General features: G+C 42.1%; 1 protein-coding gene across 5 annotated transcripts in view; it reads left to right on the forward strand.

Moving 5' to 3' along the window:
• The window catches only part of LOC130282483 (probetacellulin-like), a 50,492-nt gene that overhangs the window by 17,615 nt on the left and 15,211 nt on the right, over positions 1-17,666 (forward strand). Inside the window, exon 7 of one of the 5 annotated variants that reach the window (XM_056530754.1) lies at positions 7,627-9,517. The exons of 2 other annotated variants lie outside the window; for them this stretch is intronic. Coding sequence is in view for 1 of the 3 variants with exons in the window: in XM_056530755.1 (XP_056386730.1) it covers positions 7,627-7,676 (50 nt within the window). In the remaining 2 variants the exon portion in view is untranslated. Of the gene's footprint in view, positions 1-7,626; positions 9,518-17,666 lie in introns of those variants that run through there. 2 more of the 5 variants (XM_056530753.1, XM_056530755.1) reach the window with 2 other exon arrangements.

The following is a 17,666-nucleotide window of genomic DNA, read 5'->3' on the forward strand; positions in this document are numbered from 1 at the left end:
TGTGAGGACATGGGGCAAAGAACTCTGGGAAGGTGGGAAGGCGGGATGACCTGAAATCACATGCAGCATGGAACCTATCAGCAGCCAACCACCCCTGTGATGTCACAGCCCTATATAATTGCCAGCCATCTTGCGGCCAAGCATTACAGCGTTTTATTTCAGAGAGTGCGTTTCATTGCAGGGACAGATAGAGCAGTGTGTGCGTTGGACAGAAAAACAGCTTGACAGCAGCAATTCAGCACAATCTAAATCACTGCAGAAAAGGACAGACAGAGAGAGAGAGAGAAAGTACACTTTTTGGTGTAATACACAGTGGCCCTCATTTACTAAGAGTGGAGTGTAGGTTTCTTTGTGGGTTTTAATCCCCTACAATTAATTTTCCACGGTATTTACTAAGGTTTCCCTATATTTTCCACTTTCCCTACACTTTGCTTTTTTTTACACAGGCTCTGATCTGTAGGGTTTGAAAATGTCGGGAACACGCCCCTTTTGGGAGAACACGCCCCTTCCCCGACGACCACGCCCCCTTTTCGGGTTTTCTTTGCAAAATGGAGAGTTAGTCGGGGTTTTTTCAATTCTGGCGCAAATCTGGCGCAGACAGAATTTCTGGCACAATGCGACAGAATCTGGCGCACAACCCAACAAAACATGTCGGGTTTGCAATAGTAAATGAGGGCCAGTGACTCTACTGCTGCAGTGGGGTGTACAGCAGCTATAAAGCTCATAGAGGCCAGTTAGGCTGAGCACTAAAAGCCATTATCACCTGCTAAGTGCATAATATTACTGTACTGGTCTCTACTACACAGCGATTCTGTCCTGCTGCAGTTGGGTGTACAACAACTCTAAAGGTAACAGGGGCCAGTTAGGCATAGCACTAAAAGCCGTTGTCACCTGCTATTAGTGCATAATAATACTGTACTGGGTTGTACTACACAGCGATTCTGTACTGCTGCAGTTGGGTGTACAACAACTGTAAAGCTAACAGGGGCCAGTTAGGGTGAGCACGAAAAGCCATAGTCACCTGATAACAGTGCCTAATACAGCTTGCATAGCAGAGTTTATTGTCCACCTCTCATAAGTGTAACCTGTGCATACATAGGTGTTGTACATTTTTTTTCCCCTGTAAAACTAATTTGGGCCTATTGCTTTGAAAATATATAAACAACCTTGGGGATGTTAGTCCCCTCAGGGAAAACCCTGAATGAAGACCCTCCGGTCTAAAACTTAACTTTTAATATTTCCAAATAATAATTAAAGGTGCTCATTTGCCATCAGGTAGCTGTGTGTGATTAAAATTGCAATCCCTTATTTGTTAATTTCAGTTTAGTAGCATACTATGCTTAGGTGTAATGACCACAGAGATGTGTTTGCAGTATTCTGCTCTGATGCTGTCTACAGACTTAGCATCACGTATCTCCGTGGTCCACCCAATTTCAAAGACCGGGATTGAGCTAAAATCAATTATCCTCTGACTCAGTGAGTCAGAGGATAATTGATTTTAGCTCAATCCCGGTCTTTGAAATTGGGTGGACCACGGAGATACGTGATGCTAAGTCTGTAGACAGCATCAGAGCAGAATACTGCAAACACATCTCTGTGGTCATTACACCTAAGCATAGTATGCTACTAAAAACTGAAATTAACAAATAAGGGATTGTAATTTTAATCACACACAGCTACCTGATGGCAAATGAGCACCTTTAATTATTATTTGGAAATATTAAAAGTTAAGTTTTAGACCGGAGGGTCTTCATTCAGGGTTTTCCCTGAGGGGACTAACATCCCCAAGGTTGTTTATATAGCTTTAGTAGCCCATAGATCCTCCTGGGGGTATTTTTTGTTAGTTATTACTTTGAAAGACCAGCCAAAACTACACTCTTGTTGTAACAGCCGCGTTCCGGCCAAACACGCTGGCCGTGAGCACACTGTCATGTCTCTGTTGCCCATGGGGCTGGGTTCCGCATCGCGGGGCGTGCCCGCATGTGAATCCAACCTGTCACTCACCTTCCTCAGCCACTGCCTCACTGTGTTCCTGTCCTCGCAGCTCCGGTGTGCGTTCCTCCGCTTTCTAGGGCGCGCGCGCGTCGGAGCTCTGTTTCTTAAAGGGCCAGTGCCCAATTAATTAAAGTGATTACACCTGTCCCCTGGTCCATATATTCCTACTCCTCCCTTTCTTCCCTGACTGATCTTCGGTTGTTTATGCCATAGTGAAGTCCTGTACCTCGCTACTGTGTACCTGTTTCCCCACCTAACCTATACCTGTGTACCTGCCCTGACCTTCTGCCAGGTCCGCTAAGCTCCGTTTTTCCTTGCCCTCTAAGTATGATGGAGACACCAAGCTGTGTAGAGGCTTTGTGACACAATGCTCTGTCCATCTCGAACTCATGGCGGATCTGTACCCAACGGAGCGTGCTAAAGTGGCGTTTGTCTTCAGTCTGCTGTCTGGAAAAGCCCTGGCCTGGGCTACTCCTCTCTGGGATCGTAGGGATCCGGTCTCCTTGAACCTGTCTGCATTCCTTTCTGAATTCCGCAAAGCTTATGAAGAACCCACCCGAGCCTCATCTGCCGAGACGGCTCTACTGAACCTTTGCCAAGGAAACTCCCCGGTTGGGGACTACGCTGTTCAGTTCAGCACTCTTGCCTCAAAACTTTCTTGGAACGAGGAGGCCTTGGGTGCTACCTTTAAAAAAGGACTTTCCCCTCGAATCAAGGATGCTCTCGCTGCACGAGATTCTACGAGAACCTGCCCGAACACGGCGTTTACCCCGACTGGCACCTGTGTTCCAACATCCACCTCTATTATCTACATTGCGTCCTGCCAAAGAGGCTATGGATGTGGACCGTTTTCGCCTAACGCAACAGTAAAGATCCCGTCGAAGCAGTGAGAATTTGTGCTTATATTGTGCCAGTCCGGGGCACTTTCTCAAAGACTGCTCTGTACATCCTCCACATCCGGGAGAATGCTCTCATCTTGGTCAAGTTGGAGTGGCATCCCTTGGTGTGAATTTTGCCTCTCATCGCTTGACCATCCCGGTTCAAATGTTCACCTCTGACAGACCATTTTTCATTGCCTCTGTTCTTTTGGATTCCGGTTCCGCTGGTAACTTCATTGGTGCCTCCCTGGTCCATAAATACCGTCTTCCAGTGTCACGTCTCGCCAAGCCCTTTTACATCTCTTCTTTAAATGGACAGAATCTGAAGTGTAAGGTGCAATTTCGCACACAACTCCTTGACATGCATGTAGGAAATTTGCATAAAGGAAAAATTGTGTTCTGTGTGCTACCACAGTGTACTTCAGAGCTTCTTCTTGGTCTTCCTTTGTTTCTATTCTACACATCTCAACTGGAAGACCGGAGAAATCACTTCCTGGGGACAATATTGCCAAGATCACTGTCTTGATCCCCTTGTGATTCCTTCAGTACCTGTTAGAAGACGGAAGACTCCTTGACTGAACCCTGCAAGTTCCTTACAGCCTTTGCCCATTTCTAACACCCCTTGGTCTCATGTGGTAGAGAACTTTTTTAGTTCCAAAGAAAAGGGGGAGACCAAAGGGAGTACTGTCACAGCCCCCCTCCGGCCAGACACGCTGGCCGTGAGCGCACTGTCATGTCTCTGTGGCCGACTTGGCTAGGATTCTCATCGTGGGACGTGCCCGCATGTGAATCCCAGCTCGTCACTTACCTTCCTCAGCCACTGCCTCACTGTGTTCCTGTCCTCGCAGCTCCAGTGCACGTGCCTCCGCCTTCCTCCTACCTGTTCCCTGTTTCCCTACCTAACCTGTACCTGCCCTGACCTTCTGCCATCTGCCACTTCCTTCCAGTGTCCTTCTGTGCCACACCATCACCCCAGCTACCTTTGTGGACGAATCATGCCGGGGGTAGCGACCTGGGTGCCACCTGCCGCAGCAAGAACATCCCCCTTTGCGGCGGGCTCTTGTGAAAAGATGCGGCACCTTAGACTCCGCTCCCTGGCACGGCTCACGTCCACATCCACACAGGCCCTGAGGATCCACCTCCTGCTGTCCACCTGCCGTGATTCCTAACACTTGTTTTTGTAGCCTAATACAGTTTTAAGCGGAGCGTTTTGTCCACCTCTCATAAGTGTAACCTATGCGTACATAGGTGGTGTAGGTTTTTCTTTCCTGTAAAACTAATTTGGGCCTAGTTACGTGAAAGGCCAACCAAAGCTACACTCTTGTTTTTGTAGCCTAATACAGTTTTAAGCGGAGCGTATTGTCCACCTCTCATAAGTGTAACCTGTGCGTACATTGGTGGTGAACGTTTTTTTTTTCCTGCAAAACTAATTTGGGCCTAGTTACTGTGAAAGGCCAGCCAAAGCTACCCACTTGTGTTATGCCGAGCGCTCCGGGTCCCTGCTCCTCCCCGGAGCACTCGCAGCGTTCACCTTCTTGCAGCGCCCCGGTCAGACCCGCTGACTGGGAGCGCTGCATTAATGTTACCGGCGGGGATGCGACCCGCGTAGCGGGACGCGCCTGCTCGCGGCTCGCATCCCGGTCTCCTCACCCGTCCTGTTCCCCGACGGCTCAGTCCCGGCGCGCGCGGCCCAGCTCCCTAGGGCGCGCGCGCACCGGCTCTCTGCGTTTTAAAGGGCCAGTGCGCCACTGATTGGCGCCTGGCCCAATTAGTGCTCACACCTGTGCCCTCTCTATATTACCTCACTTCCCCTTCCCTGCATTCCCTGATCTTGTTGCCTTGTGCGTTTCCTTGTATGTCCCAAGCCAGTGTTCCAGACCCTCTGCCGTTGCCCCTGACTACGATCCTCGCTGCATGCCCTGACCTTCTGCTACGTCCGACCTTGCTCTTCCCTAATCCCTTGTACCGCGCCTGTCTCAGCCGTCAGTTGGGGTTGAGTCACTATCGGGTGGAACGACCTGGGGGTTACCTGCCACTGCAAGTCCATCCCGCTTTGCGGCGGGCTCTGGTGAAAACCAGTAACCCCTTAGACTCCGTTCCCCTGGTACGGCCCACGTCATCACCCCACTGACACAGAGGATCCACCACCAGTATCGTCACAGTATCCCGATCCTGACAACTTGTTTCTGTAGCCTTATACAGTTTGTATTGGAGCGCATAGTCCTGCTCTCATACGTTTAAACTTTACGTACACTTATGTGGTGTCCTTTATATACTTTCCTGTTAAACAAATGTTGGCCTAGTTACTGTGAAAGGCCAGGCAAAGCTACACACTTGTTTCTGTAGTCTAATTCAGTTTTAAGAGTAGTGGAGCCCATTGTCCTCCTCTCATAAGTGTAACATACACCCACTCAGCAGGCAGAGAAGTGCCAGGACATGTACAGAGGAGTGGCAGAGGCTTAAATTCATCAGGCGCAGGCAGAGGTCGCAGCAGAGTAGGGGTATGTAGCAGTAGGAGTAGCAGCGAGAGGTCTGAGCTCCCGGTGTCAGCTAGCAGTCGTGTCTCGACCAGCAACCCAGCAGCCGTGATTGATTGGTTCACTCGGTCATCCATTTCATCCCAAGTGACGTCTGACACCCCCGGTCAACAGTCGGTGGGTTCTTCATGCTGATGCTGCCACCTCCCGACTCTCTCATTGTGCTTCCATATGGTCTCCTCATGCTGATGCTGCCACCTCCAGGCTCTCTCATTGTGCTGTCATATGGTCTCCTCATGCTGATGCTGCCACCTCCAGGCTCTGCCATTGTGCTGCCATTTGGTCTCCTCATGCTGATGCTACCACCTCCAGGCTCTCTCGTGCTGTCATAGCTACTGCAAAACATAATTAAGGTGCTTGTCCCCAATTACAGAAATTCCTCCGCTTCAGACCACAAGTCAGTAATGGGGATATGCATTAGCTAAAACGTAACTTTTCTTAGGAAAAAATATATGGACCCAAAAATTATTTGAAATTTAACAAAAGGAAAGGTGTGCAAACAACACCATGTGCCACCTACACCACGAAGTATTGATGCGATGCAAAGACCTCTAAAAGGTGGAAGGGAACAACGTATGGTCCATTGTAATAGGTGGGGTAAACACTTCCCCTGTAAGGCCCTACTCTCGCACTATTAATTCCCTTTTTGGCAAGTGTTACTCGACCTAAAAAGGGCAGCCCCACACAGGAACCACTCCCTATTTCCACCTAAAAACACTGCCATTTCCCAGGGTTTTTAGGTGGAAATAGGGAGAGGTTCTTGTGTTAGGCCGAGTAACACTTGCCAATAAGGGAATTAATAGTGCATCAATACTTGGTGGTGTAGGTGGCACATGGTGTTTTTTGCACACCTTTTCTTTTGTTAGATAAAAAAAAAAATAATTGGGTCCATATATTTTATCCTAAGAATAATATTAAAAGTTAAGTTTTACATAATGCATATCCTCAATACTTACTTGTGCACACCAACACTTTGACAAAAGAGACCGTTTTCTTCTGCCTATCTGCCTCAGCTACTATTCTGATCCTGACACCCACCTGATGCCACACATCTGATGCCAAGTTCTCCTTTCACCCACCTACATCACCAGGTACTGGTATTAAAACCCACCACCCCACTCTACCAAAGTGTACGTAAGTCCGTATGGGACTCCGGTGTTGAGCTAAAAAATCCACTGCGCCTCCGCCCTCGACATCTGCGCGATGCCCCCCTTCAATTAGCTGCCCCCCCACCTCCATTGCGGGGTGATTATTTCTAGACCAAAAAATTCCGAAATTTTTGCTGAAGAATTGTGTTTTTCCTTATAGTGTTTAGAAAGTGGATGTCCTTCATAACCACGTTTTATGTTGTATATATGTTCTGTCATTCTATGTATGAGCAATCTTTTGGTGCGTCCAATATGTACTTTATTACAAGGGCATCTAATTCCGTAGATTACCCCTTTTGCTTTGCAATTAATGTAATGGTTTATCTTTCTGGTTATCCCTTCATTGCTTATTTGGTTGGATGGTTGGGCATTCATATTCTGACACTGTGTACATTCTGTGCATTTCCTGCAAGGAAAAAAGCCGGTTAAAGGGGTTGTGCGCTGCCCTGCCTTTCGGAGCTCCGCTCGCAGCGTCCGGAAGTTCATTACTCCAAACGCCCCCTCAACCAAAGTCTATGGGAAGGGGGCGTGACAGCGGTCGCGCCCCCTTCCCATAGACTTTCGTTAAGGGGGGGGGGCACGAGGGGGCGGCCGCGAACACGGAAGCACGCACACAGTGTTCGGAGCAATGAACTTCCGGATGCTGCGAGCGGAGCTTAGAAAGGCAGGGCAGCGCACAACCCCTTTTAATGTTGAAGAGGGGGTGATGTACTCTTTAATTAGTTTTTTTTAGAAATTCTCTTTTTTGTTGTTGTTTTACTGTTGGTGCTACTAGATTGCCCTTTTTGAAGATGAAGGACGGTTCAGATGGCAGTTTTTCTCCTATTATTTTATCATCTTTCAGAATGTTACAATTTTTTTTATTATGCACTTCACTAGTTGACTCTCATTTGAATTTGTGGTGATTATTGGTATTGGAAGTTCCTTCTTCCCTTCTACTATACATATTGCATTTTTATCTTTATTTTTACTATTGAATAGACTTTTTCTTTCCACAAGTTTTACTTCTTGACTGATGATATTGAGTTTGTTGTCTTCATAGCCCCTATTAATGAATTTTTCTTTTAGGGTGTATGCCTCCCATTCAAATATCTCCACCCTACTTCCGGATAAATTGACTTTGTGGAATGTTTTCCAGCCAAACTGGCAAGTGGCAACTGGATTTCCAAATAGAGTGATGCTACCATACCTCTTTCCCCAAATGTAATAATAGCTACACCTTATAGGCAGAATACAAACTATGAACAAGAAGAAAATTTTCACTATTCTATATCAGTGACCAACAGATACTCACCATTGGAAGAATCCAGTAAGGAAGTCTGCCACGAGGAAGAGAGGGAACCTGATGCCCCCTACAGAGAAATGGAAAGAAGACCAATATCAGTAAGACCAGCAACCTCTAATCAGAATAATACAGATCAATCCTCCAAAAAAGAAAAACTGTGAACCAGGATTTAAAAAAAAAAAAAAGAGAGGAAAAAGAGGTAGGAAATATGCCACAAAACAAGAGGACAAAAAGATTAGAGATTAAGGAAATAATAGGTGGGATAAAAAAAAAATTCAATTTAAGTGCACATACTCTCCTCCACTACTTTGGAGGAGGAGAAATTACTCCAAAAAGGTTTTAAATTTGCTCCAACAAATCAATTAAAAAAGTTTGAAACATACATCGGTTTAAAAAAATTCATGAGGAATCTGACATTAAAATCATGGTGCTGGATTACAAACAATACCATGATGAATGTACCCGGCTACTAGGAGATGTACGAACTTACAAAAAAAAACAAAAAACACAGAAATATACAAAAAAGAATTGATAAAAATTTTGAAAAGTGGATTAGATAAGGGCATCATAAATAAAAAAATAAAAAAAAGAGGAATATTTGATGGTAGAAAATCAGAAAGTACCCATTTTCTACCAGATCCCATCTCAACTACATCACACAGATGTCGATGGCAGAGGAGAAGTGGATTTTTTAGCTCAATACAGAAGTCCCGTACAGACTTAATATGGAGGTAGAGATCTTCGGCTTTCTGGAGGAATAATTAAAAAACAAAAAAAAGAACTACATACTCACCGGCAATCAAAGTGTTAAGAGACTGGTACTATAAATTGCGGAAATTACCAGCAGACAGCCATCCCAGACGAAGGAGACTGTGTGTCTTTGAAATGCGTCAGAGGCTTTGTGGCTCATCCGTGATTCCGTAGTGATGTCACATGTGGCAGTCAGCTGACCAGCTCTTTTAACAGCGGGACTAGGTATGGTAGAGGCGCCACCAGCCGGGGCAGCCTCCTGTCCCTCTCTCAATCATTAATACCATCCCCGGACCTTAAAGCAATTGCTACAGCAACAGGATTTAACCCCGCCAGGATTACTATCCTGCACGGCAAAGCGGACGAAGGATCGCAGAATCAATATTCATCATGGAGGCTCACAGGTACTATAGGATCTTCCTAGAATATTTCTGCATTTAGAACTCTGGAAAACCTTTGTCCGCTTTGCCGTGCAGGATAGTAATCCTGGCGGGGTTAACAGGACTGCATTTTACATTGTTGCTGTACCAGTGTTTCACCACTATTTATGCAGATACTACACCAGGATAAATAAAGTTATTTTTCTTCATCAACTAAGTGTAAGTCCTATCTACACAGGCCAGTATATTTTAAATTTTTACTTTTGTGTCTCCTCATGCTGCTGGCACATTAAATGAAACCTAAAAAATGTAAATGTATGTAAAATCTTCAATTAAAATTTTATGAACTATCTTTAATATTTTCAATTGTGAGGCCCTATGGTCTCATCAGACTGTTGCCACCTCCAGGATCGGTCATTCTGCCACATTATGGTCTCCTCATGCTGCTGCCACCTCCAGGCTGTGTCATTGTGCCACCATATGGTCTCCTCATTCTGTTGGCACATTAAATTAAACTTTAAAATTTTAAATCTATATAAAATCTTTCAGGAACAAAGGGAAATTCCAGCACCGCAGTCACGGGATAAAATGGGGCTTTATTGATTCATGCACGAACCAAGGAGTGGCGCATTTCGGTGGACATAGCCGCCTTAGTCGTTATACACATACCCAGAATCCATCCACTCTATATAGGTGGAGAACTCCACCTACCGCCAGGTGAAACACCTGGACAGATTAGGTGAGAGCTCTGCCTACACAGGCGTGGACTTACATGTGATTTTCACCTCATATGTGCTTAAAAGATAAACATAACAGTAACAATGACAAAATAGATAACAATGCATATATCCACATTATTTCCATTGCCATCCATTACCTAGTCAAAAATAAAAATTAAATAAATGTGAAGATAATTTCTGACACCCAGTATCCTAATCATCAAAATCGAAAAGGAAAACAAACTACTGAATCAAACATACACAGTGTTAGGTTATGGATACAAATGTTAAAAACAAACATTGTATAAATTAACAATACTCTGTTCACACCCTGCATAACCAACATAAGAGAAAACACTAGCAGGCAGAGTATGTTATATACAGAGTAGGTGGAGGGAGAAAAATATATTTGACAACATCTGTCGAGATATTAAACTTTAATTAATGTTGTTCTGTGTTCCCGTTGATGGATCACTAAAGCAGTGTTTTATCCTATGACTGCTGTGCTGGAATTTCCCTTTGTTCCTGTTCTCTCTATGCTTGTAGTCCTCAATCCCCGTGCACCCCTGACCTAATGTGAGCTGGACATCACTTTTTGTATTTCTTCACTAACTGGACTGGTCCGGGTCTCCCACCTAATTGCCCGAGCTTTTCCTGAGAGGAAAAGCCATTAAGCAATGACCGTCAAGCACGGACTGAATGCATGTCTATGATGTTTAATACTACATACACGAACACGCAGTCTGCACTGGACCTTAAGATCCAAATGGAGGAATTAGAGCAAGCCCTTTCTGATGAGTCGAGAATCTGGTGGGATGTGTTGACCCTAAAAAAATATGTGGAGAGTAACATGGTTCCGCGGGGTCTAAGAATTAGAAAGTTCTCCACTACTGTTTTCTGTGACCAATTCAGGACTGATTGGGAGAACTTGTTAACGGAATCCTCAATTAAATTTATGAATCTCATCATTGCATACAAGGAGCAAGCCCTGATAGAAAGATGGTGAGAATATCACCAGATTGCAGCTATCTATACAGCAATATGAAAACCATCCTACCTTTAAAGAGTTTGACCATAAAATTAAAGAAAATCTTACTAAGCTTGAAGCCACTATTACAGAGGTCAAGCAATCTAAGTTCTTACAGGACTTACAAGATTACAAAGCCAAAACAGTGTACCAGTGGCCTCACTCGGCCACTCGCCCTACTCCACGCTCAATCCGGAAAAGGGTCGTGGCCATAGACGTAGGAACAAATCTCATAACTACATGGGTTCTAAAGTGAGTTTTACCTGCAGCAATATGGAATCTGGAGATTCGGCTGCTGAAAATGGCGAACAGTCGAAAGGACCTAGTTCCGGCACCCTGGTAGCTTCCTCCTCCCCACTGCCAACGTCATCACGGGCAGCAACCAACCGGGCGTCTACATCATCATAAAACGCTGAGCGGGGAGGAAGCACAGACCGGCCTATACGCAGCCACAGACATTACAGAAGGAGGTGAGGACTATCCCTGTGTTTAATCTGTCCGCAAAGATCCTTACCTCTGCTGAACTTTCAGTATTATCTCGAGGCTTAACTTTTGCTCCCTCATGTAGATTCGATCTATTTAGGACTTTGGTTATGCTGATAACGATTGTGATGTAAGAGATGTTGATTTATCTATAAACGATTTGCATGACAATATTGGTTCTAACTGTTGATATTGCAATCAATATGCAGCTGTTGACACTCGGGGTGTACTCAGGTTTTCATTTGGGGACCTCAGGACACTGTCTGAACTACAACAGCTGCATACTGTTGAAACACGGGATGACAAACCGAATTTCAAAATATCTAATCCCACTTTTTACCCCATTATGTCCAGAACCCTCATACTTGAGTGTTTTCAGGAAGCTGTAGAAAGTGAGCTGGTAGAACACGTTGTCCGCTGCAACAATTTATCTCCTGATGAAAGAAGGTCTTTAAAATGTCTAGAAACACCTACAACATCAATTAAAGTTTAAAGGGGTACTCCGGTGGAAAACTTTTTTTTTAAATTAACTGGTGCCAGAAAGTTAAACAGATTTGTAAATTACTTCTATTAAAAAACCTTAAAGGGGTACTCCGGTGAAAGCCTTTTTTCTTTGAAATCTACTGGTGGCAGAAAGTTAAACATATTTGTAAATTATAAGGAAAAAAAAGGGGGGGTACCAAATGCCTCTAGACTAATACCATAAAATGGTACATGATGATAAAATTACAGAAAAAATAATAAATAGGACTGTGCTTCACTTTAAATGATGTACAAATTTAATATAAAAAATTGCAAATAGGACATAAAATAAATAATACAAATCTAATACAAAAATGCCTCCTACCACAGGGCCCTTGTGGGGAGGTAAGATAATTAAATACAAAGCATATATTAAAAATATTTTTGTAAAAATTATAGCATGTGAATTACGTTCTACCGCTATCTCAATATATTGTAAACCGACATAGTATACTTTTGTGCGGTATACTCCGTTCCCATGTGATTTAGAACAGTTCACAAAGTGATATAGTTACCAACTCCTCAGGGTGGTTTTGGCTGGACGTCCGAGAGATAAATATATGAGGACTGTATTCAGCGCTTGCGTGCGCTTACGGTGACGGGCCCGGATGCCACAGGCCAAAAAAGGTCACCGGTCACGGGATAATGGCAGGCTCGATGGCAGATGCAATGGAGGCTTTATCCAGCGCTGGCATGCGCTTGCGATGACGGGCCCGGTTGCCGCAGGCCAAGGAGAAGTCACCGATCGCGGAGTAGCTCCGGAGATGTAGATATACTCGGAGATATATGGATCTTGCTCCGGAAACAGGGAAAGGAAAGCCTCGTGGAAGATCTCTCGGCGTCTGGTGGAATGGCGGATGAATTACAGCCAGGTGTACAATCAGCAGGTGATGGAGTTGTATCGGAGGTAGATGATGGCGGTTTGTAGATTGCGGTAGTCATGCAATAGATATTTCTTTCTCTAGACGCGTTTCAGGGTACTTTATATATGACCCTTTCCTCAGTAGAGATATCTTTAACAGTGAAGCTCAAAGTCCTTTTATACATATTACCTGTCTAATTGTTACAGGTGTGTTTCTGTTTAAATCTTCCGCAAATAGCGGAGTGGAGTGGGAAAACATGGAGTTGTTTCATCTTAATAAAGCAGTGTTCACATTTAGAATCAGTATATATGCGTTCTTATTTAAATATAGTGTCATATATATTGTAAACATTAGAATGATACATATAACATGCAGTAAAGTGTACAGATAAAGTGTATAGTACTGAGATAGAAGACAAAAAGATAATAAAATAAAAGTAAATAAAAACGAAAATAAAAATAAAAGTAGAACTAAAATAAAAATAAGAAGTAATTATTAAATAAATAAAGAAGGATAAAAAATAATGAAAGTAAACATAAGAAAAAATAGAAATAAAAAGAAATAAAATAAATATAAAATAGGTGTATAAATAAAATAAAATGCCATAGATTTACATGGAAATAATTAGTGTACAGGAAGGTTGAAGGATGGCCAGACACGCAGAGCAAAAATAGAGTGGGTCCGACCTCTCCATGGGGGTCCCCTAGTTTGAAAAAAGGGGGGGCCTCCATGGGGAGAGCAGGACACACTCTACAGAAATCCAAAAAGTTCAAAATTCGAGTTCAGGCCATTCGGCTCTAGAGAATTAAATTCATAAATCTTCTGACTTTCAGCCTTAGACATTTTAACGATGAAGCTACCTCCTCTCCAATCTTTCTTAATAGTTTGTAAGCCTGTATAGAAAAAAGTAGTAGTTTCTTTATTATGAAATTTTGCAAAATGGGCTGATAAAGGGTGTTTTAGGTTTCCATTTTTTATATTTGTTAGATGTTCAGCAATTCTAGTTTTTAATGGTCTTTTAGTTCTCCCAATGTATTGTTTCATACATCCACACTGTATCAAATATAATACTCCACTTGTGTGGCACGAGATGTGTTCTTTAATGATCCATTTAAAGTCAGTAGTACATGATGAAATTTCTGTAGTTTTTTTAGGGCCCTTCACTTTCATACAGTTGGGGCATATTCCACATCTAAAAAAGCCTTTTGGGTTTAGCCACGTCTCAGACATATTATGAATTTTTATGGGTGGTTTTACACTTGGTGCAATCGTTATCCCCAAATTGGGGGCCTTTTTATATACAATGGGGGCTCGGTCTGGCAGCAATCCTCCTATATCTTTATCTTGTTTAACCATATGCCAGTGCTTATTGATAATTTGTTCAATTTTTTTATATTCATAATTATAAGGTAAAATTAATTTAATTGAATGTTCAGTGGATATAGTGTCCTTATCTTTTGGTACAAAAAATGTGGTTCTATCTAGAAGTTTAACATGATTAAGGGACTGGGTTAGAAGTGTGTCCGGGTAATTTTTATCCTTGAAAAGAGACGTCATATTTTCTGCTTCTTCCAAAAAAGTATTATTCGATGTACAGTTACGTTTTAAACGGCGAAACTGTCCTTTAGGGATATTTGTAAGCCAACTAGACAGATGGCAGCTTGTATAGTCGATGTAGCTATTTTTCGTAGTAGGTTTCTTATAAGTATTGCAATTTAATCTGGTTTTATCCGGGCTCACTTTAATCTCTAAATCAAGGAAGGTGATGGATTGTGTACTAATGTGTGAAGTAAAGTTGAGAAAGTGATTATTAGTGTTTAAATTGTTAATAAATAAATCTAAATCTGTGATGGACCCATCCCAAATTAAGATAATATCGTCAATGTAACGTCTCCAGAGCACCAGATTTGCGCCAAGGTGGGGGGTGATGGTGTCCTCTTCCCAAGATGCCATAAACAAATTAGCATAACTTGGCGCAAATCTGGTGCCCATCGCGGTACCGATTAACTGTAAAAAATAATCACCATTAAAATAAAAATAATTGTGAGTAAGAATAAAATTAATAGCTGTGAGAATAAATTCAATCTGTGAAGGTTTGTGATTGTGTTTAAGTAAAAATTTCTGAGTTGCTGCCAGACCTAAGTTGTGACGTATATTTGTGTAGAGGGATGATACATCCAGAGTGGCTAAAATATGATTGTCAGACCAGTTGAATGATTCAATAATTTTGACAATTTGGGTGGTATCTTTAATATAAGATTTGGTACTTTGTACCATATTTTGTAAAAATTTATCTACATATTGGGACAGGTTTGAAGTCATAGACCCGATCCCAGATATGATAGGTCTACCCGGAGGGCTAATTAAGCTCTTATGTGTCTTGGGTAGACAGTAGAAAACAGGAAGTCTCTCATGAGTGCTCAAGATAAATTTATATTCGTTGTCATTGAGGATATCTTCCTCTAAAGCTTTTTTACAGATATTTAATAATTGGGCACTGTATTCTGCAGTGGGATCCTTTGTTAATTTTTTATATGTCATATCATCATTCAACTGTCTTTGACATTCGTTTATATAGTCTTTTGTATTTAAAATCACAATACCTCCCCCCTTGTCGGCGGGACGTATTGTGATTTCGTTATTGGTCTGTAGTTCTTGAATTGCTTTCTTTTCTGCAGAATTGATATTAGATTTTTGTTTGTGGCTATATTTTAGTTGCCTAATATCTTTTTCTACTAGATTTTTGAAAGTCACAATATCTGGACCCATCATATTTTTTGGATAGAACCAAGATTGTGGTTTAAGGTTCGTGTGTACAAATTCCGTAGGTTTGGATTCGTATTGAAAAGGGTGTTTGATAAAGTATTTTTTTAAACAAATAGTTCTAATAAATTTTTCAAGACCGACATATGTATCGAATTTTTTTAAAGGATAAGATGGAGCAAATTTTAAGCCCTTATTCAACAATTTAGTCTGGGCAGGAGTTAAAGTATAATTGCTTAAATTAATAATGACATTATCTATTGGTGTGGATGTGTCTTTCCTATTTTCTGAGGTGGTTGTGATAGATTTTCTATTTCTAAATTTTCTTCGTGTCCTCTTTTTTGGGGGGGTTCGGTGTTGCAATTGGTTCTATGTGGTTTTTCCCAGGTATGGGATGCATCTCCACTGTTACAGTCTGTGTTCTCAGTGTTGGTCCTGTTGATTGTGATCGGTGTGTTTGATAATGGTTGTGTCTGTATGGAGATTGTGGATATTTTCTCCACTTGGGGGAGTAGTGTTGTGTTTGATATGTGTAGTGAGATTGGTGATGGTTGGTATAGGGAGGATATTTTTTCCTGGTGTATGAAGATGGGTTTTGTGTGTAATTGAGATTGGTCTGAGGGTGTTCTTCCCCAAAAAAATGTTTTTTATCTGTCAAGGGGGCATATCTGTTCTGAGTATTGATATTATAAGTGGTTACTTTCTCAGATGTGGCTGATCTAGAAGGTTTAATCGTGGTTTGCCATAGGAGTTTTTTTGTTTTTCTGCTGATAATTTCTTCTTCTAATCTATCCAATTTTTTACATAAGTGTTCTTGTTGTTTAAGATATTCCGGGGATTGGTCATATTGGTCTAGTAGTATTTTAATTTGATTGATTTCATTATCTTGGGTAACTATAAGTTCTTTTCTTCTTTCTATGACCAATCTGACCAGCCCCTTAGAATATTCTTTGAGGGTTTTATCCCATTTAGAATTAAACTGTTCGCTTTCTAGGTCCCCCGCAGGGGTTTTGTTTAGATATAAACCCTTTGGGATGTGGTCTATCTCTAGTAAGTGGGACAAACTTTTAATTTCCCACTGGTTTCTCAATCTGCGTGACAAGACATTCTCCAACCTTTTGAAATTTTGAATTGTCTGTAAATCTATACCTTCATCTGGTTTTATAGAATTTTTGTCAATATTTGAAAATGTAAAATTATCTATTGATTTTTTCTTATTCTCTAAATGTGACCAAATGTTCATCATGAAATAGTGGAGCACGTTCACAAAGGTGTAATAAGATTAAATCGAAAAAAATGGGGTATGTGCAGCTCACAATATAAATTAATCGAGGCTAAATGGAAAGTATTTACACCAAAAAATACTAGTACAATAATATATAAGGAAAAAAAAGGGGGGGTACCAAATGCCTCTAGACTAATACCATAAAATGGTACATGATGATAAAATTACAGAAAAAATAATAAATAGGACTGTGCTTCACTTTAAATGATGTACAAATTTAATATAAAAAATTGCAAATAGGACATAAAATAAATAATACAAATCTAATACAAAAATGCCTCCTACCACAGGGCCCTTGTGGGGAGGTAAGATAATTAAATACAAAGCATATATTAAAAATATTTTTGTAAAAATTATAGCATGTGAATTACGTTCTACCGCTATCTCAATATATTGTAAACCGACATAGTATACTTTTGTGCGGTATACTCCGTTCCCATGTGATTTAGAACAGTTCACAAAGTGATATAGTTACCAACTCCTCAGGGTGGTTTTGGCTGGACGTCCGAGAGATAAATATATGAGGACTGTATTCAGCGCTTGCGTGCGCTTACGGTGACGGGCCCGGATGCCACAGGCCAAAAAAGGTCACCGGTCACGGGATAATGGCAGGCTCGATGGCAGATGCAATGGAGGCTTTATCCAGCGCTGGCATGCGCTTGCGATGACGGGCCCGGTTGCCGCAGGCCAAGGAGAAGTCACCGATCGCGGAGTAGCTCCGGAGATGTAGATATACTCGGAGATATATGGATCTTGCTCCGGAAACAGGGAAAGGAAAGCCTCGTGGAAGATCTCTCGGCGTCTGGTGGAATGGCGGATGAATTACAGCCAGGTGTACAATCAGCAGGTGATGGAGTTGTATCGGAGGTAGATGATGGCGGTTTGTAGATTGCGGTAGTCATGCAATAGATATTTCTTTCTCTAGACGCGTTTCAGGGTACTTTATATATGACCCTTTCCTCAGTAGAGATATCTTTAACAGTGAAGCTCAAAGTCCTTTTATACATATTACCTGTCTAATTGTTACAGGT

Source organism: Hyla sarda, chromosome 7 (assembly GCF_029499605.1).
Source record: "Hyla sarda isolate aHylSar1 chromosome 7, aHylSar1.hap1, whole genome shotgun sequence".
Classification (NCBI taxonomy): domain Eukaryota; kingdom Metazoa; phylum Chordata; class Amphibia; order Anura; family Hylidae; genus Hyla; species Hyla sarda.